This window comes from Ambystoma mexicanum, chromosome 8 (assembly GCF_040938575.1).
Source record: "Ambystoma mexicanum isolate Mex_15411 chromosome 8, UKY_AmexF1_1, whole genome shotgun sequence".
NCBI classification, from domain to species: Eukaryota; Metazoa; Chordata; class Amphibia; order Caudata; family Ambystomatidae; genus Ambystoma; species Ambystoma mexicanum.
In genome coordinates, this window is record NC_090929.1 from 421,245,575 (window position 1) to 421,272,421 (window position 26,847).

The following is a 26,847-nucleotide window of genomic DNA, read 5'->3' on the forward strand; positions in this document are numbered from 1 at the left end:
CTAAATGAAATAGGCCAGGAGAGTGTCTTATATTCACCTGCTCTTCTCTTCAGTCTCTTTAATTACATCTTTTCTCTGTGGTATAGGTATTTCTTAACATAATGTCCTTGGATAGTCTCTGAGATCAATTCTTGTAGTACTTCAATCACACTCTTGGCTTTTGTGCTTTCTGTGGTCCTATATTTAGAATGTTTTCTCTGGTGGTGGTTCCTCACACTCTTGTCATCCTTTATAGACTCTTCCCGGTTTTTAAATTCCAGCTTTCTTGAGTTGGGCTTATCTTGACCCTTTTCTAGGCTATCCTTGTAATGAATTCTCGGTCTTAGACTGTCTCCTTTTTTGTTCTGTTCATTTGACAGTTGTATTTCCTGTCTCTTATTATGCGGTTCTATGTCATACTTTCTCCAATTTTCCACTCTGAATGTATAGGGTATCTTCTCTAGCTCCCATGGCATTTGTTTCCAGTTCGGCGTGTTTCCCTTTTGTGTATTCTTTTCACATATCTGCTTAGCTGGTTTCCCTTTTAATATCTTGTCCTCAGGACTGGGACAAGTTTCTCTCTTCTTAATAATAACCCTCTTCCCTAACCGGGTTAGTAGTTACTTGTTTTGTCTGCTTTTTACAACTCCAATTATAGTTTTATCTTTACTTTCTCGTCCTTAGAATTGGGACACATTTCTTCAGATCGAAAATGGTGCCCTGGTGGCTTCCTGCTTCTCCCGTTTCCCCCCGGTACCTCTCTGTATGCAGGGGAAGGTGGTGGGGCTCGGGTCTCAATGGGATATGCTTTCTCACTCTTCATTGGCTGTCTGCTTCTCATTTTCGGTTCCTCATTGGGTGCCTTCCGTGCTCTGGCACATATGGTCGGAAGCTATCAACGCTTCCGTAATGGTTATCTTGACATGGTTGTTCGGGCGTCCTGCCCCCATGCTGCACTTGTGGTCACATATTTATAGAATGAGACAAAGCTATAATATAGATGCCAGAAAACACAGAACTCCCAGGATTGGAGTACCACAAGGGGACCAGTCACAGTTAAAAGATAAGTATCAGGTTTATTAGGTCACAAAGGTAAAAACTAATTAAATAATGCGGTCCACAGTACAAACAATTTATAACAAAGAACAAACTCGAACAGAAGTTACGTGACAAGCTTGGCTAGCTAGTTAACAGTGTATCAAAATAAACACACAAAACACAGAACGGTACATATCAAATCAAGGGTATAGTACCCTACAATAGTTAGAGTCAATGTGTCATAAATGTGTATCTCTGGTTAAAATACAGAGAGATATCTCGACATGTTTCTGTTCCTAGAATTAGTATGGAACATTCATCAGGAGGTACATAGATGACAACGTAACCAAGTTAACAGTGAAAGACAAATATTAACAATGAAGGTTTCATAGCATCTGTAAAGTAAAAACAAAAAAAAGGGCAAAAAGTGAGCTCATGAATAGCAATTTGAATTGCAAGGTTCAAAATACATGAACTATGGCATTAAAAAAGAGGAGACGGAGTTCCAAGATGGCCGCCGGGGTGAGGAGTCGCAGCTAATCCGCGCTCCGCCCGGGCCGCCAAAAGATTGCACGACCGAAGCCGTGACGGACCGCCTCACACCCCCCCCGACTGCGGAAAATCCCCCCCCGCCTCCCACCCCCCCCCCGGCGAGGAAACAGCGCCGCGGCAGATTGAGCCGCGCACGAGAACCAAGGAACGGAGCGGACCGGCCCCTCCCCCATCGGAGCTGAAAGAATCTCCCCTGCGCCGTGGAGAACCACACTGCGCGGCGTGGGGAGATCGAGAGACGGCAGGAGCAGGAACGGGGACTCGGCGGATCCCCGAGGGGAGGATCCGCCCCCCCCCCGGGAGCCGCACTATTTAACGAGGAATACAGAGGAGAAGGGAGACACGGCTGTTGCGGCCGAAGAGGAACGGCGACGCCGAGAGAGCAACAGCGCGATCAGGGCGGACCGCTGGAGAGGAGAGGCGGGGGCCGCCCTGAAACACAGCGCAAGAAAGGTGAGCCATCCGGGGGAGAGAGGGTGAAACGCCTGCCAACACACAATCGCCCCGGAGGGGGGGGACCCAGAGAAGACACGGGATAAACACTGAGGGACATAAAAGGGGGGAGAAAAAAAAAAATAAAAAAGAGAGAATATATATATATATAAGAACGAATTACCCAGCAAAAAGAAAGAAAGAACCGCGGCATCAACGGGCCTGGGGATCCCCTCCTAGGCCTAAAAGAATACACTACGCAGGACCCTGACCCCCCCCCTACGCAGGCCGGAGAAACCTCTTCCCCCACCAGCCAAGGGGCGAGGTAACACGCAACTGCTACCAACTTCAAGGCACCGAGAAACGGCCAGGGAAGGAGCAGGAACCCAAATTGCACGTCTCCCTAAAGCAAGAACCCCCCTGCCCACAGGTAATCTACAGCGGAAAGGAGTGGGAGTAGGGTCCTCAGGAGAGCTACACGAAGGCGCAACAACCCCTTAAACAGACTCACAGTCCACCCCACCATGTCTAGGGCAAAAGTAAAGGGGAATCCCATACAACAGACACCCCAATCAACGAAACAAGGTGCGGACATCTTGCAAATGTGGTCAACAGAGGGGTCATCGCAACCGAAGGGAAGAACCCAGGGAGAACCCATGGGGGAGCCAGAGTCACAATCCCAACAGCTACAGCCACTGACCAGGGAGGACATGCAAACCTGGCTCATGGACTTGCAAGAAAAATTCATGTCTACAGTGCAAGAACAATTTACAACCATGAAGAATGAATTGAAACAAGCGGTACAAGACATGAGAATCGATATAGATAACCTAGAAGAAAGGACAGATACAGTGGAAAAAACGGTGCAAAGTCTAGAAGAAGATGCGAGACAAACAAGTGAAACGCAAGAACATTTGGTGACTCTCACTCACAACTTAGAAATACAATGTGAGGACTTGGAGAACCGCTCTAGACGTTCCAACATCCGAATCAAGAACATGGCGGAATCAGTACTAGACAAAGACCTGAAAGAGGCGGTAAAGGAAGTGTTCAGAGACATACTGGGGACCCAAAACACGGAGGAAATCGGAATCGACAGAGTCCACCGGGTGGGACCAAAAAGATCAGGGGCCCCAGGGGAAAGACCACGCGATGTCCTGGTGGCTCTCTCCTCCTACCCACAGAAGGAACAGATTCTCAGACGAGCCAGGGAACTGGAACATATTAAAATGAACGGACAAGACATTCAATTGTATCAAGACCTCGCTCTAATAACCCTCCAAAAAAGGAGAGCAATGTCTCCACTAGTGAAAGTTTTGATAGAAAAACATATCCGCTATAAATGGACCTTCCCATTTGGGATACTCTTTACGTGGGAGGGGAAACAAAGAAGGGTGACCACGGTGGAGGAAGGCCTTAGCACAATGGGCCTCCAGGAAGAAGAAGGGGAACGGGGGGAGACCTCAAACAGGAGAGATCGGACGAGAAAACCAATGGGATGGGAAACAAGCACGCAAAGAAAGACAAATACTGGGAGGGAATCCTGGAGAAAAGTAACATGAAGAACCCAAGAACTAGCATTCAAGGGGAACAGATACGGAACAGCAATTTTCGATACCCAGTCGGGGTGAGGGAAGAGAGCGGAACGAAACGGACAATACACAAATGGCGGTCGGGGTAAGAACCGACGGCTTGGAACTCGGCGAAGACCAATGGGTCAGTGGGGTTTAGGATTCCCCATAACATACCCCCCGAGGGTAAGGAGGGCAGGGAGCGACGGGCGCAACGCCCTAGCGTCAATAGGAACCCTCGCCCTACTCGGGGGACAGTTTGGTTGGTTTAATGTTCAAAGTTGGAGGGGGTGGGGAAGTACAAGGGAGGGGAAGGGATCGGAGGAATCAAAGTAATGAAACAAGAACAGAAGGGGGCCCGACGCAACGGCGAACAAATATAACACAATGGGGATGATACGTGTTGTGACCTATAATATACGGGGCATGAATCACCCCACAAAAAGAGCAAAACTGGAGAAACAGTTTAAAAGGGGGAAGGCAGATATACTACTTCTCCAGGAAACCCATATCAGAACAAGGGATAAGCAGAAAATGCGGATAAAAGGATACAAAATCTGGGCTCTAGCAACGGCAACTGAAAGGAAAGCCGGGGTCCTCATCGCGGTGAAAGAAGGAATGGATACTAATCTACTGGATACAAGCATAGATAAAGAAGGGAGATACGCCTTCGCCAATGTGGTTATTGAAGGACTCAACATAACGCTTGCCTCAATATATGCACCCAATCAAGGACAGGATGGCTTTCTCAGAGATGTACTATCGAAATTGGAAAACTATGCTAAAGGGGAAGTGATTATAGGGGGAGATTTCAACATGGCGTGGAATCCACAGGTAGATAGGAGTACAGGGAGCGCACAAGGACAGGGGGCACCATCAAAGCGATTGAGACAACAAATGGACCAGATGGCCCTAAACGATGTCTGGAGGGAACGGAAGGGTGAACAGAGGGGGTATACCTACTTCTCACATGTCCACAACACGATGTCTAGAATTGACTATTTCTGGGTCTCGGTGGGACTACTGGGAAAAATTCAGGGGCTTGATAAGGGTACAATAGCCCTCTCGGACCACGCCCCGCTATGGCTAGATGTGACTCTCCCGGGGAGGAAGAATGGGCTCTGGAGGTGGAAACTTCCGCAGGAACTGATCCAGGACCCAATAACAGGGGAGTCCATTAGGGAAACGATAAAGGAATATTTCATACAAAACGACACCGGGGAAGTAGCGATGATTGCAGTTTGGGACGCGTTTAAAGCAGTGTTGAGGGGGAAAATGATTGCATTAAAAATCACAAAAGATAAACAAAGGTTTCAGTGGGAAAAAGAACTAGAAAAAATGATCGAAGATATCCAAGAGAAACTTCTGATACACCCCACTAAGATATTAAAAAAGTCTCTGAAACACACACAGGGCCAATTAGAGATGCTCCGCATGAAAAGCGCAGAGAAGAACCTACTCTATTTGAAACAACGATACTACATAAGAGCAAACAAAGCAGACCGACTACTGGCAAGACAACTTAGGACAAAACAGAAAGAAACAACGATTAAAGCCATATATGACACGAATGGAGACCTCCAAACTCGCACACAAGACATGGGGGAAGCACTGAGACAATACTACCAAACTCTCTACTCCACCGAATACCCCGACGCAAAAACCCAAGACTCATATTTAGAGGCCATAAAGCTCCCGAAAATATCAGAAGAGGATAAGCAGACACTAGAGACACCTATCAGAGAAGAGGAAGTCAGTAATGCCATAAAGGGACTCCCAAACAACAAAGCCCCAGGCCCGGATGGGTATACAGCCTCATTCTATAAAAAATATGCAGATTTATTGACCCCGATCCTGACGAAGCTCCTGAATTCCTTTAAAGACAGTGGTAACGTGACCCCTACTATGAATGAAGCAAAGGTACTGCTATTTCACAAACAAGGGAAAGATCCAATAAACCCAGCATCATATAGACCAATCTCACTGATAAATTTAGATGCAAAAATATATACAAAGATCCTGGCATCAAGGCTATCCCCGCTTCTCCCAAAACTAATTAGTGAGGATCAATCAGGCTTTATTCCCGGCAGGCAAACCCACGACAACACAAGGAGGCTAGCTCATTTAGTGGAAAAAATAGGCATAAATCACACCCTTGCGGCACTACTATCGGTAGACGCCGAAAAGGCTTTCGACAGGGTGGAGTGGTCGATTCTGTTCAAAATTCTGGAGCGCATGGGGTTTGGGGAACGGTATATAGCGAGCATTAGAGCGAACTACAATTCCCCATCCAGCAGAATAGTCATTAATGGTGAGCTTACGAACACGGTGAGGATTTCGAGAGGAACGAAACAGGGATGCCCCCTCTCACCTCTGCTGTACGCTCTGTTTTTAGAACCCCTCCTAATTAAAATACGGGAATCAACACACATTAGAGGGATAGAAATGGCAGGTCAACAACACAAAGTGATCGCCTATGCGGACGATATGCTAATAACCCTAGAAAACCCAGAATCCACGCTATCAGCGGCAGTGAATGAATTAGAAAATTACGGAGCCATCTCTGGCCTGAAAATTAATAGGAAAAAATCAGAGATACTAATCCTGGCAGGGGACAGAGCAACTATAGAAAGGGAAGCAAAACTACTGGACCTTAAGATCGCACTGAAAGGTATAAAATATTTGGGGATAATAGTACCTCATAGAATAGAACAATTCTATGGGGAAAACTACCCGCTGCTTCTCATTAACACCCGAAGGGAACTTGGTAGATGGAACCCCCTACAGATATCCTGGTGGGGTAGGATACAGTCGGTCAAGATGACCATCCTCCCAAGGGTACTGTATTATTTTCAGGCTCTCCCGGTGGGTATCCCAGACTCATTCTTTAAATCACTAACAAAACTGGTGTCGTCCTTTGTATGGAAAAGAAAATCGCCTAGAATAGCCAGGAGGGTCCTCACAGCACCAACTAAAGAAGGAGGGATGGCACTCCCCCATTTTAAAAAATTCTATCAGGCAGCCCAGCTAAAAGTCCTGAGGGAGTGGGTAGGGGAGAACCCGCAGCAGATATGGGCCAAACTAGACAGAGCAGTAGCAAGGACCCCACTGGTAGAACTCCTCTGGAAACAGAGGCAACACAGACATGCAAATTTAGGAATAAGCGAAATCATGAAATCCACGTTAGATGCATGGGACGCCCAAACACGAAAAGGCATAATGTCCACGGCGCTTGGACCCTTTACACCCATATGCAGGAATCCGCAATTTCCACCGGGGATGGAACTAGGGGCATATGACAGCTGGGAGAAGGTGGGCATTACTAAAATAGGTGAAATGTTCGCAGACAAGGAAATCATCTCCCTAGAATCCTGCTTCGTAGGCAGAAAGATCCCCAAAAGCGATAGATATAGATACGAACAGCTAAAACACTGGCTAAACTCCCCGATAATCACAGAGGCAGCAACCAGGGACCTCACAGGGTTCGAGTCATACATTATCTCCAACACGGGGGAGAGAAAGTGGGTCTCAACTCTTTACAAATTCATTAACTCACAAGGGGAAGACATTAAATGGACATACAGAATAAAATGGGGCAGAACGTTAGGGGTGGAACCTACGGATAGTCAATGGGTAGACCTATGGAAGCAGATCCCCAGAATGACCCGATCGGCACAAACCAGGGAGATGTGGGTCAAGATTATGACACAATGGCATTATACCCCAGAGAGGCTCCACTCGATGTACCCAAACACGCCAAACCTCTGCTGGAGAAGTTGTGATGAAGTAGGAACATGGAGACACATATGGTGGGACTGCAAGGGCATAAAACCCTTTTGGGAAGAAGTGAAAAACGAAATGGGCAAAATATTCCCGGATGTGGGGCAGATGGGGGAAGAGGTGTGGCTCTGCGGAATCAGAGATGAGACAGCAAGACTATACAGTAAAACACAATGGAGAAGCTTTATGGGATTACTTATAGCTGCATGGACCACCATAGCACAAAATTGGAAAAATAAGCATACCCCACTGACATACACTTGGCTACAGAAAGTATGGTCCCATATATCAATGGAGAAAATCACCCACAAAATCCAAGGAACTGGAGACATATTCGCGAAAGAATGGGAAGGGACCTTGCAATATCTCCAATCAGACTTTATGAATCAATGGTGCCCCCACAACATCAAAATATCAGACATCTTCAATGCATAATAAGAACCCAAGACATTATGATTTCATCCGATCAGATGGGAGGGAGGGGGTTGGGGGATGGGACAGTTTCAAGTTGTAATGTTATCCCTTATGTGACATCTATGTAAAATCAATAAACAAAAGTTTAAAAAAAAAAAAAAAAAAGAGGAGACAAGTACCTCCAATGATGCCTGTGGGTGCTCTCTACTGGAAGGTAGTAGGAGGTAGAAGACCGGGGGTCAATCCTACATGAGATAAAAATCTCCATTAAGCGCCAGTAATCGCTTAGAGAAGCAGGAAATGTGTCCATAGCATAGCAGCGGGAGAGACAACACGAGCGACCACCCTGTAAAAAACGTGCATAGAATGGCCTGTGAAGAGATAACCCAGTGTCGGTAAGAAACTCAGGGGGAACAGAAACAGAGAAAGCGAGTGTGCAGTAGGCTCTGGGAAAAGAACCCCGAAAGGCAAAATGTAGCAAGAATCCTAGCCCGGGTATAAAGAGCCCGGAGTGCGCATGGTAGGCACGACACGTAATAGCACTAAAAAGAATTGACCAAGTTTCTAAGAGGAGGTGGTAAACAATAAATACCAGGATAGTCCGACCCATATTAAACCCAACTAAGTGTCGCCAAGAAATGCACTGAGTCAAGCTGTACCTACGGAGGCCGTCGATCCTACACGTCGGGCGGCAAATACTGGAGGAAATCCTTTGATCAGCGCTAATGCTGTAAACAGTCCGCTGGAGTGAGAAAGCTCCGTGTAAGTCAGGGGCGGTACCGTGAATGGAATGGAAGGCACTCCACGGCCGATGCTGCATCGGTAGTCATGGAGACTCAGAAGTCCTTTTACTATGTCTGGTGGATGAAGAGCAGCCAAGGAGGAGGTAAACACGGTGGCCATCTTAGAATGACAGAAGACCGTCATGAACACAGTCAATCAAAGATGTAAACACAGAGCAGGTTTGCCGCAGCAGAGGCCCGGAAGGGCAAATAGCGCTCCCTAAGAGTCTCTAATGTAGACAAAGGTTAGCTGGCCCGAAAAAGTCGAAAGTGACGTGTCAGAGGCACAGAATCCTTCGGTCTATAAAACGGTGAGTCTCAGGGGAGGAGAAATTAAAAAAAAAAAATTATATATATATATCTCGCCCAATGAAAAAAGCCTAACAGAAAGGCTAAAGAATGGCCTGAAAGATGCAGAGTATGAAGCACTGAGGGGTCGAAAAACGCCTCGATACAAAAAGGTGTGAAGGAAAATTACATAAGATGAGAGAAACACAGACCCATGGGAAAGGCTAATATTATGCCATTCAATAGAATCATTGAGACCCTTTATATCACTGTGTAAGGTATATATCATTTTTTGCTCCATCTTTAGCAATTTCTTCTCACGTGTAGCATAGTTAGTCCCTTTAAGGGCTATAAGTATAGTCCATTTAAAATCCTTGTGGTTATGCTTTAGAAGGTTGAAATGTTTCACCATGGGAGCATTTTCAGTTCTGTTCTTCAGGCAGCTCCGATGTTCCATGATACGGGTTTTGGCTTTGCGGGTGGTCTTGCCCACGTAGTGCAGTCCACATATACAAGTAATCAGATAGACCACAAATTCAGTGTTACAATTCGTCAGATTCTTTTGGGTCCAGAGCTTTGAGAGGCCAACATCAATAGTTTTAGTTTTGGAGGTCAATTTACAGACACCACAGGAGCCACAACGGTAATGTCCGATGGGTAATCCCCATAGGGTGGTCAATCTTGGTTCAGGGATGATAACAGATTTGAGTTTGCGGTTGCTAACTCTGTTACCTATAGTTGTATTCCTTTTATACGCAAAGATAGGCATAGGCATAGCTTGGGTCACGCCATCACCGAATATCTTGATCCTTCTTTCATCCTCCTAATGCTTTCCTCGCATCTGCACATGCCGGGCCTCTGGCGTTTCGTACTGGTGTTCTTTGCCTCATTGAAAGTCGCAGACTCTGCGACTCTCCTTCACTCCATCTCCACAAGGCGTAATGAGCTTCCCCTGCGCGAAGCTCTCCTCCTCTCCTCAGACTCGTCCCAGTTAAATATGTGTACTTATTGTTGCTAATGTTTCGTTTATGTCAGCAGAAAAAGAAAGTAAAAATAATATATATATATATATATATATATATATATATATATATATATATATATATATATATATATATATATATATATATATATGCCTCTTGCTAAAGAGACGGCTTCCTTTTCTTTTCCACGTGTGTTTCTCTTTGCATTATATTCAGCCAAATGAAAATATTTCACATTATTTTTTATAATAGGCAGTCCCATGTAGGTGGCTATAGTAGGTAGTTTAGGAAGTTCGTCACAGGAACGGGACTCCTTATCTCCCAGGAGGTCCCACTTGCCTCGACCCCTATGGAAAAGGTCTTGGGGAGCTGGCTCACCTCCCTTGCGTTACAGGGGGAGTCCCCCACTTGGGGAGAAGGAACGAATACCTGCGATTCTTCACAAATGGCAGAGGCAACGTTGTCCATCAGGAGTCTATCCCCCTATAAATCGGAGACTGACACCAGAAAAACACTAACTGCATGAGACCAACCCAAACATCAATACCCTTATTCCGTGCCATCTGAATATTCTTCATGAAAAAGGTGATTTTCCAAAATCCAAAGAGAACACACTTTGCCAGAGCCCACCAGTGACATCATCCCATGTACCAGAGACCGCCACCGATCATGAGAGTCCTTTACCAAACACCAGATCACGTCACTGTCTCCTAATATCCCCTTGCTTAATTGAGACTACTTGCATCCACTACCAAAAATCACCACATCCATCAGAGATGACACCAAGCACCAGGGATGGCTATACACCCCTCTGTTTACTACTGTCGCCAAAGAAAACTTCAAACTCTAAAAGCAAATATTCGTCTAGGTTCATAGGAATTGTTCAAAACTGCTTCCAAGTAATGTTTTGGGGAAGAGGGGTGTCGGCACTAGCTAGAGGTTCTGAAGTGTGGAAGCAGAGGTGGGGCGGGGGGGTGTCTCGTGTTGGATCAGAGGTGAGAGAGATCTGAAGTGAGGGAACACATGTTGGAGGTGGAAAACAGAGTGGGGACATGAATTCAGTGGACGATCAGAAGTGAGGCAGGGTTTGACAGTGGGGTTTGTCTGGGTAAAGTAGGGCAATATGGTGTAGCATCGTAAGTGGGTGGAGGTTTGAAAGTGGAGTTCTGAGGTAGAGAGTGTTCAGAAGTGAGACTCAGAAGTATGAATAGGTTGTCAAGGTGGTTTTTATGAATTGATGTTTGGTAGAATCAAAGTAGTAGTTTAGCTTAAAGGTGGTGGATCGGAGGTTTGGTAAAGTTCTCAGAAATTTTGTAGGGTTGTAAGAAGGTAACATGATGGGGGCATGTAATTGTTCAGGTGGCTAGAGTCAAGGTTAAAGGTAACGTTTTTACATCCACTGCAGTCTGGGCTTCTGTCTCCCATTGACTGTCACTCATGTTATGTTAGGCTTCAGATGCCAGCTATCCTTTCACATTCTATCACTCATACTTAGTGTATGACCTACATCTTCGTTACCCTTGTTCCATCACAGGCCTCTGAAGCCATCTGGTCCCTTACCATCTCCGTCATTTGTTTTCTTTCTCAGGCCTGGGGTGCTGCCCGGAGGGTTTCCAAAGATGACTGGTTGGAGTGGCTCCGGCGTTTGAGTGTGGAGCTGTTGAAGGATTCCTCCTCTCCCGCACTGCGCTCCTGTTGGTCTCTAGCCCAGGCGCATACACCACTAGCAAGGTATAAGCCCTGTTGTCATTCATTTTAACAGCACCACCATGAATTGGATAGGAATAAAGGTGACAATTTTCCCTGAACCTCAAGCCTGGACAACAGATACTTCTCCACATCTGTCTATGAATCCAAGCTCTGCTTTAGTGTGTCAGTGCTGCCATAGCTGTGTGTGAACGTGCCTCCCTATAGTGCTTTGAATGTGTCATCCAAAGCTGTCTGTAAATGCAGGTGACATGCTTTGTGTGAATGCTATCCCAGGATGCATGTGATTGTGTCCTCCATCCCAGTTATTTGTTTCCCCTAAAACAATCTAAATATTCTTTCAATAGCTGCACATTACTATTTCCCCGATTGTGGTTGAATGCTCTCGACATTTGTGAATTTTCACCTCACAGTTGTGTGTGAATGAACCCCCCCAAAGGTGATAGTGAATATGCTAGCCAAAGCAGAGTTTGTGACTGTTATCCAGCCCTTTGTAACTGTAGGTCCCCACAACTGGATATAAAACTGTTCTCCCGAGCGTTGTGTGAATATGCCTTCCGCTGTGAAATGTGACTGCAAACTTTATCCCTTAGGTGTGTGTGAATGTGATCACAGAGTGGTATGTGAACAGCCATGCTCAGCTGAGCCTGACTTGTGTGCTAATTTGATGCCAACTGAAACGCTGTGGATGTGCTTGATCATTCTGACTTTATTCCTGGAGTTTTCAACTTCTTCCCCCCCATGGTGATACCTTTTTAAAGGCCTCATGAATGGCTCTGATGTATTAAGATTGTTCATGAGAGGCCGTTTGGTTTGCTTTGCATCGTGATCTTGTCCACTGTGACTACCATCACATGTCTGGTTGGTGGCATTTCTTTTCCAGATTTATAGTTTGGGGCACAGGTTGCATCCCAGGGATGACTCTACAGAGCATCCCACTAAAACCAATTGCAGTATGTTTGCACAGCCTTTATTTGCCACATTCGTGAAAAAGATTGCAGATATAATGGGCTGCTCTCCCTGGGCTCAACAGTTTGTTGACATTTGCCTATGTAGACTAACCCTGGAAGCACAAACTGGTGGACATGGATGTGAGTCTTATATGGTCATACTCTTACATCCATGCCCCTTTCCTCCATACTCATGGGACATCCCTCAGAACGGGGACAGGACTGGAGCAAATTGCAAAGCAGCATTGTAGAATTTCCGGCATGGCCACATCCTGCGCAGGCCCAGCATGTCACCGCCTCTGCGCTCCCTATCCAACCGTCAGTCCCTTTCTCTGCCTCGAACGGGTTTGAGCATCTCGCAAGCAGCTGTGCCTTGTGGCGCGGCAATCTCCACTGTTACCTCCACAGGACACAAAGATGATGGACCCTTTCATGTCACACCTTCATCTGCAAATTGTACACTGGGAGGGCAGTGTGGAGATGTATTTCTAAACTATGACCTTGTGGGCAGAAGTTTAGGAGGCCACCCTAGTTTATTGGAACAGGGGAACCTTCTGGACAAACCAGACCAATCTATGGTAGCTTGGCAGGCGGTCAAGACTAAGTCTCAGGAGGGGGTGAGAGTGATCGGTAGCCCACAATGAGCATTGTGAGAAACCTGACAGTGTCTCCCTGGCTAGTCCCCGGGGACCTGTCATCCAGGTGGCCCGGACACTGCCATTTCTATTGGATCCAGTTCCTGGGGGTGGACTAGTGAGGATCACCTGGATGGGGGTCTATGGGGTGTGGGAGACAGATGGGCGAGACGCGGTATCCCCCTTCTTTCAACACCTTTTCCCCATCCTACCACATCGGATATGCCAAAACACGCCCCTCCCCCCTTTTCCGCACAAACACTTTCTGTTAGGGAGAATTCTGATACATTTGTTAATTCCCTTCTACATTAGAGACCCACATCACTTTTTGCTGGACTTTAGGACTTTTAATTTCTCACCTGAAGAGAGTGAGGCCTGTTTCCCACTCTCTCATGTATTTTTCAGTGATTTGGACTCTGTGTTTCTTTTAACTTTGGATTCTGACAAACTCCATAGACATCATCTTTACATTGTGACACACAGCACCTTCAGTATAGTGGCACAGGGAAGTCTTAGATTTCCCAAAGGTTTAAATACCTTCTCTTGGTAAAACTACTGTTTCCAAGAGCAGTGAAGTGAAATTGACTTTACTTAAATTTTGTAAATTTCTAGCCCCAGCACACACTATCTTCCAATAGGGTGCTGGAGGGGTTCCTTAGTATCCCCTTTGTCTAGTTTCTCATGTAACATTTTTATGTTACTCTTTCTACAATTCATGGCTGGTGGCAGTGGTTTACTTTTTCCTACCATTGTTTGTTTTTACTGCGGGCTGCATTTGCAGCTGCAGTAAGGCACCCATGGGTGCCCTTTTTGTCAGAATGGCCCTAGTCTTCTTTTTTCGCCATTTCTTGTTGGAAAGGTCCTTCTTGAGATTTTCTCTTGCGCGCCAAACCAGGTTTGGTCTCTTTGTTAGTTTTGTATTTGGCAGGATTCACTGGTGAAGTCTGCCTCTGGCTCCAGCGTGTCTGGCAGGGGCAGGAAGTGAGGGAGGTGCCCAAAACTCCCTGTGCTTAATCGCCTTGGTTACAGGAATGTACCCAAAGGTGATTGGCCGGCTGGCTGCCCTTGGAGGACAGCCACTCTGTTCTGTGAGTGACAGCTAGACTGCGAATGAATGGGAGAAACCTGCATAAAAGGTGAGGCTTTTTGCTTGTAAGGCAGAATCGACCACTGGACGAAGGAATCCGAAGAAGGACTTCGAAGAGGCGCCTGCTGCAACTCCTGGACCGTTGGTTTGCCCGGTGAAGCCCTACTGCAGTGCTGAAGCTCCAAATTTGCCTCAACTAGAGAAGCCCTGCAAAGGACGACTTCTCCCTTTGGGTTGGTGGGACCAATCGCCCCAAGACAAGCTCATCTTTAAATCCTCTCAGAGCTGGCTGTACTTCCATTGCTGCTACTGGAACCGATGCCAGGGAGAGGAACAACAGAATCGGGTGAGAGTCTTTTAATCGGACCCGAGCTACAGGAAGATCCTCCAGACTCCAATGAAGCAGGACTGACCAAGCCTGAGCCACGACAACAGAGTGCTGGACCCCAGATGCGAGGAAAGTCCATTAAGGTATCCGAGAACCGCAGGGTTGCTATTTGCGAGAGGCGCGAGAAGCTGAAACTGCGAAGTGCAGCTGATCTGAAGTTTGTCCATTGCTGCCGCTGACCTTCAATTCGTAGTGCAGGAGTCCCCAGACGTCATCCCTCTTGTCCTCACGACTGAAGCCCAGGAACAACAGGATCTGCAGACCTACACAGGAGCAGAAGCCAGCTGGAACCAATTTTTTCAAACCTAAGGTATTGCAAAACTAAGGGGACTTGCCTCTTGTTGTGTAGCCTTACTAACTCTCAGTTGAGACTTGTCTTAGTTGCTTTTGTAGAGTTGCTTGCAGCTTTGCCCCTCACAAGCCTCCCAACTTGTGGCCCTACAGTGATTTCATTTTCTACAAAGTCTTCTAAAACATTGTGCAAAACATTTTACTTACCTGCAAGAAGTGCTTCAGCTCACTTAAACTTTTGCTGAATTAACATTGGCTGTCCTGGCTCCCTGAAAGGCTCTTCTTGCCTCTTACTTTGTGCTTTACCTTTCCCCCAGGAAAGGGTTTATTTACTTTTCGTTGAAGGGTTCAAAAAGTACTTGCATGCTTAAGAATATTTGGTAACTTTTGTTTTATTCCCTACAACCTTTTCTTAGACACCAAACTCAATATTGGTCTTAATGTGCCAGTGATATATCAATGTTCACAGTTTCCTAGTTATTTATAAGTCACCCCGGGGTGTTGGAAGTGTCTGTGTGCCATCCGAAATGGGTATCTACTGATTTACAGAAACTCAGAGTGTGTATTTTGAAGTATATTTTTGTTACATATATTTGCTCCCTTTTAAAGAAGGCTTATTCAACTGACTGTTAAATTAATAAATGATTGTTAAATCAAGAAACTGTGAGTGTGTTTATTTGGATACTTGTCACTGTGAATCTCTGTGTGATAACCATACAGCTCACATTGACTCCTCTTGAGAAACGACTAGCTGCTCAGCCACACTACCAACCTGTGTAGTACAGACTTATAGCAAAGGTTGGGTTCCCTAATACCAGGAGGACATGAATGGTGTAGTCTCCCAAAGGGTACTGCATACAATCTTGCCTAACACTTTCGCACAACACTGAAGACAATGGGATAACACAGAGCTGTTTACCTGACATGTCCCAATACAAGGGTCAGGCAAAGTCAGGCAATTAACCAGAATCACACACACACACCAGACGGCCCTTTCCCTTCCCCGCAGGGATTAAAGGAGGAGCACAAGCGCAATGGACAAGCAAGGCAGACCGCACGACGTGAGAGCTAACTCAGCACGGCAGTTCAAGAGAAGGAGAAAGACGGAGCAGATGGAGAGGGTGACAAGTAGAGAGTTGACCTTGTCCTTTCCGACCCAGGCCTGTGGAACCTCTGCAGAAGGAATAATAAGTCTGCGAACAATAGCCAGCGTGTGTTGCAGCAGATGTGAACAGTACACGAGACCCTCCTCGGCTGACCAAGCCGGGGAAAGAATCTTATCTCTCTGGTACCAACCTCGACTCCAAGGAGAAAGAAATCTAAGTTGTTCTTCACAGCCAGTGAGTCGAGGGGAGTGTCAATAAGAAACCGAACTGTGTTGAATGAAAAAAAGCTAACGGCTAATTTGAACTTTGAAAAGCAAAAATGTACTATTGATGAAAGAGGGGGAAAACCAGCAACAGAGGAGTCCGGCACCATGTGGGTGCTCACGCAGGACACTCTGTCCGATTACCCGATGTTAGAAACTACCGTAACCACAAAGCCTTGGGAAAAGGCGAGAAGAAGTCAAAGTGGTCATACAGGAGTAAAATCTTCTGTACTGTCGAATGTATTTGACCGACAGATGATTGGGAAACTCAGGGAAATGAATCCCGTTTGGTGAAATGAGCGCATGAACAGTGAACTGTTTCGTAAAGGTTGGCAGGAATGAACCCACCGGAGGGATGCTAACGAGAAGGGGTGAAGTCTAAAAGACCCATAGTGAAATGTTTTGTAATGGTTGGCAAGAGTGAACCATGCAGAGGGACGCCAACAAACAGGGGTGAATCCCGAGGAGCAGTTTAAAAAGACATTAAGATTTGTGAAAGCAGGAAGTATTGCAAGACAGGGGGAAGTGAAGTGTCCCCTTTGTCATTTGGGGAATGAGCCTGGCCGAGGGAGATCCAGGGGTCAAAAGTAATCACCCAAATTTCACTGAGAAAGTAACTCTTTGGTTATTTTGTTGAATACGTCTTTAGCGGTCTGCATCCTGAAGAGGGGGACGCAGGATTGAAACAATCACCCAAAGTATTCATGGAACAGAACTTTGCGTTTGTTTGTTGAGAACATCGGGCCTTGAAGGCAAGAGACTTATTGAAAAGAGACTTAATCATTGAAGAACCTGATAGCTGATAAGGAACTGTTGGCTCGTGCTGGGAAGGCTCAAGCATGTGCTGTGCTCCAAAATTGTAACGCTCACCTGGTATCCACGGGGATGTCACTCAGCCTGTTCTGACCTCTTACGACCTCGAACCCTTCCCTGGAGGCTATTCGACTGGAAACTGGGCCTGAAACACAGGATTGGTAGAGTTTAACTCCCTATTGTCTCTGTGTGCTTGAACCCCTTCTTCCCCGGGGTCCAACCCTTCCCCTTGATCCACAGCTCACCTTGTTTTCTTGGATAGTGTGCTCTCTGTCCTGCTTTCAGCGCAGGGGCGCGTTGATTGATGCGGGCTCGTTGCTGCCTAGTGACTTCACTGGCAAGAATCCGACAGGTAAGTATAATGAGTCTTTTGAACAGTTCTCTAACTTCGTTCCTTTCCTTCCTTAATGATGGCCGGTGTCCGGGGGTGGCGGCGTGCTGCTGAGATGAGTAGCGCTGAAGGTGAGTGAGAGCGCGATGCACACCTTTCGTATTTGTATTGAACTGAGCTCTTTTCCTGTGTCTTTAGGTGCCGTGACATTTTCAGCGTGGATGCCGGTTATGAAGAACAAATGCGGTGAGGAAGCGCGGTATGCGGCGCCTCTAGATGTTTCCACGCTAACCTGGAGTGTCTTTTTCCCTCTTGCAGATGGATGAGAAATTCCGGAGACAGAGTTCCCCAAGAGCGGCTGGGATTCAAGTAAGCGTTTGAAGCTTGTACAGTATTTAAAAATAAGCGAAGATTTGCAGAATGCTTACTAATGCCTTTTTTCTGTTCTTTTCCCTTTTCCTTAGGACGCGGCGTGCCGGGATGGAAATGACACCGCCGAAGATACCCGCAGAACAGAAGGAGCGATGAATGATGGGCAGAAGCGCCGCAAGGTAAGGCTGTTCCTAACGGTGTTCATGTTCTTGCAGGAGCTGAGTGTAGAAGAAAGATGCAGGCCTACTGGAGACCGATCCGAACACGGTGAGTGTCACGCTGCAGGTGCAGAAAACACAAAGCATGTTTCTCAGCCTGGGCGTGGCTTAAATAGGCTCTGGGTATCCCAATGTCTTTGGGCTGAACCACACCCAAAAGACTAGACTGCACATGCAGTTCTGGGAACCGAAATATGTGGGGGCATACATTTTGTCCCCATCAATGCACTACAAGTCCAATCCCCAATGTTATCCTATGGGTGTGAGTGGGTGAGTCTGGTGCCACAAGCGCCAAGTCTGACTCCAAGTGAGTCTTTGGAGGGATGAGAGGCCCTTGAGGGCCATGTAGGTGATCGTGGCCTGGCTCCAGCCTGACATCTTGGAGGGCTGGGGACATGAGAGGCAGGAATCATGACAAAAATCCCACCTTGCCCTGTGTTGAACACGTGGGGCAGGGAGACCTCAAGGCAATCACATTCTAACTTATTGGTTAACACCTTTTCTTTATTTGAAAACCCTATCCCACACTCTTTCTGTAATTAGTTCGAAGGAATTGGCAATCGTTTTATTTTTATTTTAGGCCTTTTACTTTGACAAGACGCCACAAGGACTGCCTTATTTTTCATTTGATGGTCAAAGCTTGCTCCCATCTTAGATTTAGGTTAGGCGCTTTTTCACCCTGCATTTACAGTTTAATAAACACCCTTGAACTGTGATCACTTGTGTCAGTCTTTACTGTTATCACAATGAGTTCCTTACAGCACACACAGTAAAACTCCACAGATTACTCTTAGACAGATGTATATAAAAAAAGATTATAAGTCTTTATAACAAAACACGATTAAACCGACAATGTCAAGAAAACAGTTACTGCACACGCTTATTCACTATGTAACATATATACAAAATACGTTTAGCCTAAAGCAAAAGTTCTCAGAAGTAGTTTAGGCGAAAAATACTGATTTGTTGGATCACAAGCTGATTAGGCCTGCAAGTTGGGAAAGTTTCACAAACTTTCACCGCAAGAGTGGCGTTCTCTCAATCCGGTTGGCACAGTACCTTAGTATGAAGAAACAAATGCAGCTGAAGTCGTTGGTTCCTGGCAGTTCCTGCAGATCACGATGTCCCTGAGCCTCAGTCGTGGGGACAAGAGGGAGGGCGTCAGGGGACTCCTGCACTGCACGGGATCGTCGGAAAACGCAAACAGAATGGAGTCACTTCAGTTCCAGCAGCTGTAGATTCAAGCACACAAGCTGCTGTCCCTCTCCCTGGTTAATCTTAACCAGCTTTGAGAATGGTATCCAAGTGGCTTACAAGTTGATTGGTCCCAAAAACTCGAAGGGAGAAGTCGTCCTTGAAGGGGCTTCTCTGTCGAGATGAACTTGCCAATTCGGACCTGCAGCAGGGCTTCACCGGGCAAACCAACGGTCCAGGAGTTGCAGCAGCCGTCCTCTTCCAGCTCTTCTTCGGTTCTTTCGTTCCAATGGTCGACTCTGCTTTCCAGTCCAAGAGACTCACCTTTTAAACAGTTATCTCTCTTTCATTCCAGCCTAGCTGTCACTCACCCAGCAGGGTGGCTGTCCTTGCCAGACAGTCAGCCAGCCAATCACGCCAGAGTGCATTTGAGTCTCCTAGGAGACTAAGCACAGGGAGTTTCGGGCACCTTCCTCACTTCCTGCCCAACCCAGACACTGAGACGCCAGAGGCGGTCTTCGGTCCAGAAGCCCGCCAAAGGCATACGAACAAAGGGACCAAACCTGGTTTGACGCGCAGAGACAAATACTAGAAGGACCTCTCCAAAAAGAAACAGCGAAAAAAGAAGACCGGGACCTGTTTAAACAAAGGGGCTTAAGGCGCCATCTTGAAAAACATGGCTCCTTGGTAGTTTGTTGTAGAACCACTGCCACCAGCCTTTTCAATAGGAAAGAGTAGCATGAGTATTTAGACACAGGGGATACTATGTAACCCCTCCAGTACTCCATTGTAAGATGGTCTGTGCTTGGTCTAGGAATTTGGAAAGTCTAATAAAGTCAACTTCACTTTACATTCTCTGGGAAACAGTAGTTTATCCCAGAGGAGGTATTTAAACCTTTGGGAAGTCTAAAAGACATCCCTGTGTCACTGCACTGTGGGTGCAGTGTAACACACATGAACAGATGATGCCTATGGAGTTGTCTAAAACTCCATAACAAAAAGAAATAAACACAGAAAATAAACAGAACTAAAAAGTTCAAAGCCCCAAAGTTTAGCAAAAGAGTTGGGGGGAGCTCTAAGTTAGAGGGAATTAGCACATTTATGAGAATTATCCCTAACAGTCCTGCGCCCAAATTTCAGGTTAAATGCTAGGGTGTTGCAAACGTGTGGGGGGAAAAAAGACAATGACCCCTACCTCTTGTTTGAAACAGCTACGTGGTTCTTTCACCACACACAACAAAATGTGCCACTCAGGTTCTGGGTGCTTCAACAATTTTATCTTTAGACTTCAAATAATGAAAAACAAACATTTAAAAAAACACTGATGTGGTGGTGCCTTCTCAGCAAACACATGAATTTAGAAACCGTTATAGTATGGTAGTACCCTTTGGATTACACGTGTTTCAGCACTACAGAGTGCCTTTCTCAAATCAGGGCAATTTATATCAAGCCAAAAACAAATAACACTGTACATACATTGACATCCAATAATCATGAAACAGGTTCATTGAAAACGGTTAGCAATGGATACAAGTATTGGAAAACGGTACCACAATAAAATGATAAACAAAGACAAAAGGGATGGGGGGTTGAGTAGGGTGGATAAGAGGTTGCAGAAACAGGGAGAAATATAAAAGGATAGAAATACGTCAATATTGGTTCTGTGAACATGAGCATTGTCTCATGTATATAGGCCTGAGTTTTCTAACTCCAAATGTTTCCAAACAGCACAACTTTGTCTTCCCTAAGGTTACACGGTATAGCACATAGAAGAAGATTTTGCCAAACACTAAGACCAAAATAGAAATAGGTACAGGACAAATTTGAGCATCCCAAAAGCATTATGCATAATCCCATTATTCAAACTAGTTGGTACGTCCTCTTCATAACAGGTACAAGCTGTCTATGAATGCAAAACAACCATAGGTGTCCCATTAGCTTACATAATTTCCATGTGCATTAGGTATCATATCCAAATGTCCTGGGTTCGAATCCCTCCTGAAAAAGCACGGGGCTTAGAATGCTGCTCTGGTCAAAAAAGTCATCCCTAATCGTGCGTGTGTTTGTAAAAAGCAAGGAAATACCTGAACCAGGCATATGTGCAAAGAAATGTGTGCCACTGTTTAGTTTTCACTTTTTAGACATATATTCAATTTAGGTGCTTGTTTCATGGGGACCAACAATACCACATAAGTTCCTTGACTAATGATGATGTAAACAAAGCGCTGCTGTTAGAAATGTGTGTGTTGTGTTTTGTTAAACCCTCTGTTAATTTCGGCGTGTGCTCGTATGTCTTATTACTGATATAACAAGACAAGGATCTAGTGACATATTAATGCGCTCCTCACACGTCCGTCTATTCTGGAAAGCCTAACTGGGTCATATTGCCATTTATGCAACAATTTAATGGCATGTAGTTTATACTGGCAAAAGATTGATGTCTGGGAGGCTCCCCGGCACATCCTTTGACATAAGCAGATACTAAAGGACTCTAGCTCTTCCTCGGGTGCTTCACAATCTTCGCCCTTTAAACCTATTTCCATAGGTTCATCCTTAGATTCTTTTGGACAGTGTCTAGCTACATGTCCAGTTTCTCTACAAGAAAAAAAGACGGGTGGAGGTGGTCTGCTTCCTTTTGTTTCCTCCCTTTTGCTTTCATCTTTGGTTTTAGGATCCGTTTTTTGGATTTCTACTTTGTCTTGTGGCAAATTGAATTTAGCCGTGCTCACATCCTGCACTGGATTTGCTGCGGTTTCTAAAATCTGTCTGGTCTGTTATCTGTTCCCTCACCCTCTTCATTTCCCATTGTTTCTTCCCTTCCTGTCTGTGTCTATCTGTGCGCTTGCTCTCTCCTTGCCTACCTTCTCCCATGTACTTCAACTGGTCTGCTTGGTTAAGTGTACCACACTCTGTGCCCCTCACTATGGCACTTTCTCTCTCCCCGATCTACTTTATCGTTTTTCCTTTGCTCCGCAATCTCCACTTCTCCCCCCTTCCATGCACTTTTCCCCTTTCCTTCTCCCATGCACTTGCACGTTCTCAGTGTCACTGGGCCTAATAAGATTGTTGTTTTTTGTTCTCCCTTGTTCCCCACCCTTGCCTTGTCTCGCTCTGAAATACTTGGGTACGAGCGCGATACAAATAAAATATCATGTATATCATATATGGCCGCTCTGCTCTCACCTTACTCTTCCTCACACTTAAATGGTGGCACCCGCTGGAAGGCCCTTCTTGCCTCCTTTTCCACCTCCAGGGCCATCATAAGTGTCTATCGAAATGGTACCATCCTGGTACAAGGGCGTCAACCCAACCTCTTACTTCTTGATAGGCTCCTCCCTCGCATATCAATTTTCCTCTTTCCTCCTCACTGCTTCCCTTGCCACCTACTACTATGGCCACCCAGGCTCCCCTGCCAACTATGCCCACCTTGGCTTCTTTGCCCCCTACCAACCTCACCACCTCCTTCACAACTCCCCCTTTCAACTGTACAGGCTCCCTTGCCCCTATTCTCACCACACTGACAACCTCGTAAGCCTCTTCTACCCTGCGCCGCTGCCACATCTGGAGCTCCCTTGCCTCCTGCAGCCCCTCCCACAATGGCTCCCTTGCCATCTTCCACTATCCTGGCTCCCTTTCCTGCACCATCCTCACAGACCCCTATGTCATCCTTGCCGCCTCTGCCTACTCCTACCTCTCTCTCTCAGGCACTCTTACTTCTTACAGGGGGGACCTCTGCAACCCCCGTAGGTTTTTCAAAAGTGGCAACCTGCTCCATGTTGCCACACTAAACTCACGCTGTGCTGTCAAGCACTCATCTGACATCTGCCACCTCCTTGAACTAGACCTTGATGTTCTTGCTCTTAGTGAGACCTGCTTCAAGGACAGCTCTGTCACAAGTTTTGACACACTTCTTCCTGAAGGCTGCAAGATCCTCTCTGTGCCCAGGCTCAACAGGCCAGGAGGTGGAGTAGCCTTGATCTTTCCTGAGTGGATCCCTGTTTCCATTATTCCCACTCAGGTCTACTCCTCCTTTGAGTGACTGGTCTGCAGGCTCTCTCTCTCTCTCCTGTCACCTCTCTTACTCTGGCCACCTTCTATCGGCTGCCAGGCCAGTCCATCCTCTTCCTCTCAGAATGGGCTAACCTGGCCTCTTCTCTCCTCTCCTCCTCCTGCTGGGGGATCTTAACATCCATCTTGACTCTCTGGAACTTTCCACAACCTTTGTGACTCCCTTTCTCTTTCAATTCTACCCTCCGGTCCAACGCACACTGCTGGCCACACCTTCGATGCTCTTATCTCCACAGACATCCCACTCTCTATTGCTCTCACTACCTCACTCTCATGGACTTATCATTCTCTTCTCTCTTGAAGCTCTGTTCTCCTTTAGCAATGGCACACCCCACACCACCTCCTGCCTTCACGGTCATCCGACCCATGAAAAGAGTGTCAGTGGCTGCTTTTGCCTCCACCTACTCTCCTCCTCCTACTCCTGCGACTGACACACACCCTGATACAACCCTCTAACTTTCACAGTTCCATCTCCAACACTCTTGACATTCTTGCCCCTATAATGAGGGTCCGACGGAAGCCTGCTAAAAAGTGCAACTCTTGGTACGACTTCGGTCTGGCTGCCCTTAAACGCAACTGCAGAGCAGCAGAACAGAAATGGGGATCTTCAAGTGCACTCTCTGACCAACTGGCCTGACACCTTCTTCAAAGGAAATATAGACTCTGCATCTGCTCCAAGAAAAGTCTACATTCAAGCCTGCATCTCTGCGGCATCTAACACAGCCACACCATTTTAAGTCTGCAAGGAGCTAGCCAATGCTACTGCAGTCGCATCCTCTACTGCACCCACTCAGGCCCTTTGCTCAGCCCTGGCCGGACATTTCACCATCAAAACACAGGACTTCCTGTCCTCTCTTTTCTGCTCCCCCTCCTGCAACAACATCTCTTGGCCCCCCCCCTCGGCTGCTCACACCCCCTGCCCCTCTTCTCTCCTCCCTCTCCCCTGTCACACCTGGGGAGCTCTCTAGACTAGTCTGGTCTTTGAAAGCCTCTTCCAAACAGGTGGACCCCTGCCACTCCAAAACCATCAAGGACAACATTGACACTCTCGGTCCAACCTTGGCTGACCTCTGCAACCTCTTTTGCCACTGGAGTTTTCCCCTCTCCTCTCAACCCCTCTATTGTGCACCCTGTGCTCAAAAACCCTCTGCTGGCCCGTCTATTCCGACAAACTATTGCCTGATCTACGTCACTCCTTTCCTGGGAAAATTCCTGGAGAAGCTGGTTATCACCCAACTTATCCTCCACACTGAATCTGTTGTTTGTCTCCATGACCATCAGTCTGGCTTTAGAGCATCCAGCCGCACAGAAACTGCTCTTCTGAACACCTGTGAAGACTTGCTCTCAAATCTTGACTATAACTCTTCCTCTGTCTTCATTCTTCTTGACCTCTCTTCTGATTTCTATACAGTAAATCACAACATCCTGATCACCCTTCTCCATGATACCCTGGGCATCACAGATCAGACCCTGGCTTGGCTCGCCTCTTTTCTCACTGACCGGCCCTCCCAGGTGGAACCTGGGTCCTTTCTCTCCTCTATCACTCTCTCTACATGTGGTGTCCCCAGGGATCTAACCTGTCCCCCTGGTTATTCAATATCTACATGGCCTCCTTGGCCCACAGGATCTCTACCTTTACCGCTAACTTTCAGTGTTAGGCGGATGACATGCAGCTCTCTTTCAGGCTACCCTCAGCCTCCTCCTCCTCATTCATCCCAGACTGTCTATCCGCAATTCAGTCTTGGTGTGCTGCTAGCGATCTCTGCCTGAATGCCAGTAAGACCGAGATTGTCCTTGTTGGGACTCCCGCTTTCCCACTTTAACACTGGCCGGCCTCCCTTGGCCCTTGACCTTCACCTTCCAGTTAGGCAAAACATTCTTAGGGTCATCTTCAACTCCACTCTCTCCTTCTCTTCTCGCATCTCAAAAATCTCTAAAATGTCCCACTATCAACTGCACCTCCTCAGAGGTATTTTACCTTTTCTCACTTTCCCCCAGAGGATCACCACCCCAAGAGCCCTTGTTCTCTATAGGCTGGACTATTGCAACATTCCTCTTGCTCAATCTTCCTACTTCTACTTCTACTTGTTAGGGAGAATTCTCAAAAATTCCCTCCACCTTAGAGACCCCCAGCTACTTTGCTGGATTTTGAGGACTTGATTTTTTTTTTTACCTGGAGAGAGTGAGACCCTTTTTCCCACTCTCTCATGTATTTTAATGTGATTTGGTTATGGAGTCTAACCAACTCCATAGGCATCATCTTTTACAATTGTCACAAAGCACCTTCAGTGCAGTGCCACAGGGAAGTCTTCCAGATTTTCCAAGGTTTAAATACCTTCTCTGGGATCATCTACTGTTTCCCAGAACAGTGGAGTGAAATTATCTTCACTTAGTCCTGTAAAATCCTAGACCCAGCACACCCTATCTTACAATAGAGTGCTGTAGGGGTTACTTAGTATCCCCTGTGTCTAGTTACTCATGTAGCATTTATATGTTACCCTTTCCTCTCAGAATGGCTGGTGACAGTGGTTTTGCAATGAACTACCATGATTTACCCTGACCCCTAACTGTTTGCAGCTCCGGTAATGTTAAATCAAGGGAGCAATGTTTTTCAAAATGGCGCTGAGCCTCCTTTGTTAAAATGGTCCCCGGTCCCGTCGCCATTTCTTTGTGGAAAGGTCCTTCTCAGGTTTTCCTCTGCGCGCCAAACCAGGTTTGGTCTCTTTGTTCATTTCGTCTTTGGCAGGGTTTCTGGCTCCAGAGTCTCTGGGGTAGGCAGCAAGTGAGGGAGGTGACTGAAACCCCCAGTGCTTAGTCTCCAAGGAGACCCAAATGCACTCTGTGGTGATTGGCTGGCTGACTGTCCGGCAAGGACAGTCACCATGCTGGGTGAGTGACAGCTAGGCTGGAATGCATGGGCAAGAACTGAATAAAAGGCAAATCTTTTGGGTTGGAAGGCAGAGTCGACCACTCGACGAAGGACCCTAAGAAGATGAGCTTGAAGAGGACGGCTGCTGCAACTCCTGGACCTTTGGTTTGCCCGGTGAAGCCCTGCTGCAGGTCTGAATCGCCAAGTTTGCATCGACTGAGAAACTTTGCAAGGACGACTTCTCCCTTTGAGTTGGTGGGACCAATCAACTCCCAAGTCAGCCACCTGGACACCCATCTTGGAGCTGGTTGAATTTCCTCAGAGTTGCTGCAGGAAACCGTAGAGCCAGGGAGAGGGACACCAGATTGTGTGCGTTGCTTGTAAGCTGGCCTAAAGTTTTTGGACTCAGTTGAGTGTGGGACCTCAGATGTGAGGAAAGTCCACCTTGACAGCCAGGAACTGTGCTTATTGCTATTTGCTGTACCGCAAGGAGCTGAAACGCGAGGCAGCCACTGAAAGTAAAGATTGACGGTTGCCAGTTTTGCCAGTGGCAGTGCAGTGCAGGAGTCCCCCGACGTCCTCCCTCTTGTCCCAGGAACAATGAGACATGCAGAGCTGCGCAGGAACAATATTCTTCAACTGCATCTTTTCTTCTTTACCAAGGTACTGTAAAACAAGTCTAAGAGAACTTACCTCTTACTGTGGAAGTGCTTGTAACTTCTTCAACTCGCAAGCC

General features: G+C 46.6%; 1 protein-coding gene across 4 annotated transcripts in view; it reads left to right on the forward strand.

Moving 5' to 3' along the window:
• The window catches only part of MTOR (mechanistic target of rapamycin kinase), a 2,476,747-nt gene that overhangs the window by 588,026 nt on the left and 1,861,874 nt on the right, over positions 1-26,847 (forward strand). For all 4 annotated transcript variants that reach the window (XM_069609933.1, XM_069609934.1, XM_069609936.1 and 1 more), the window contains one exon: positions 11,408-11,550. In XM_069609933.1, coding sequence (XP_069466034.1) covers positions 11,408-11,550 — 143 coding nt within the window. The remainder of the gene's footprint in view (positions 1-11,407; positions 11,551-26,847) is intronic.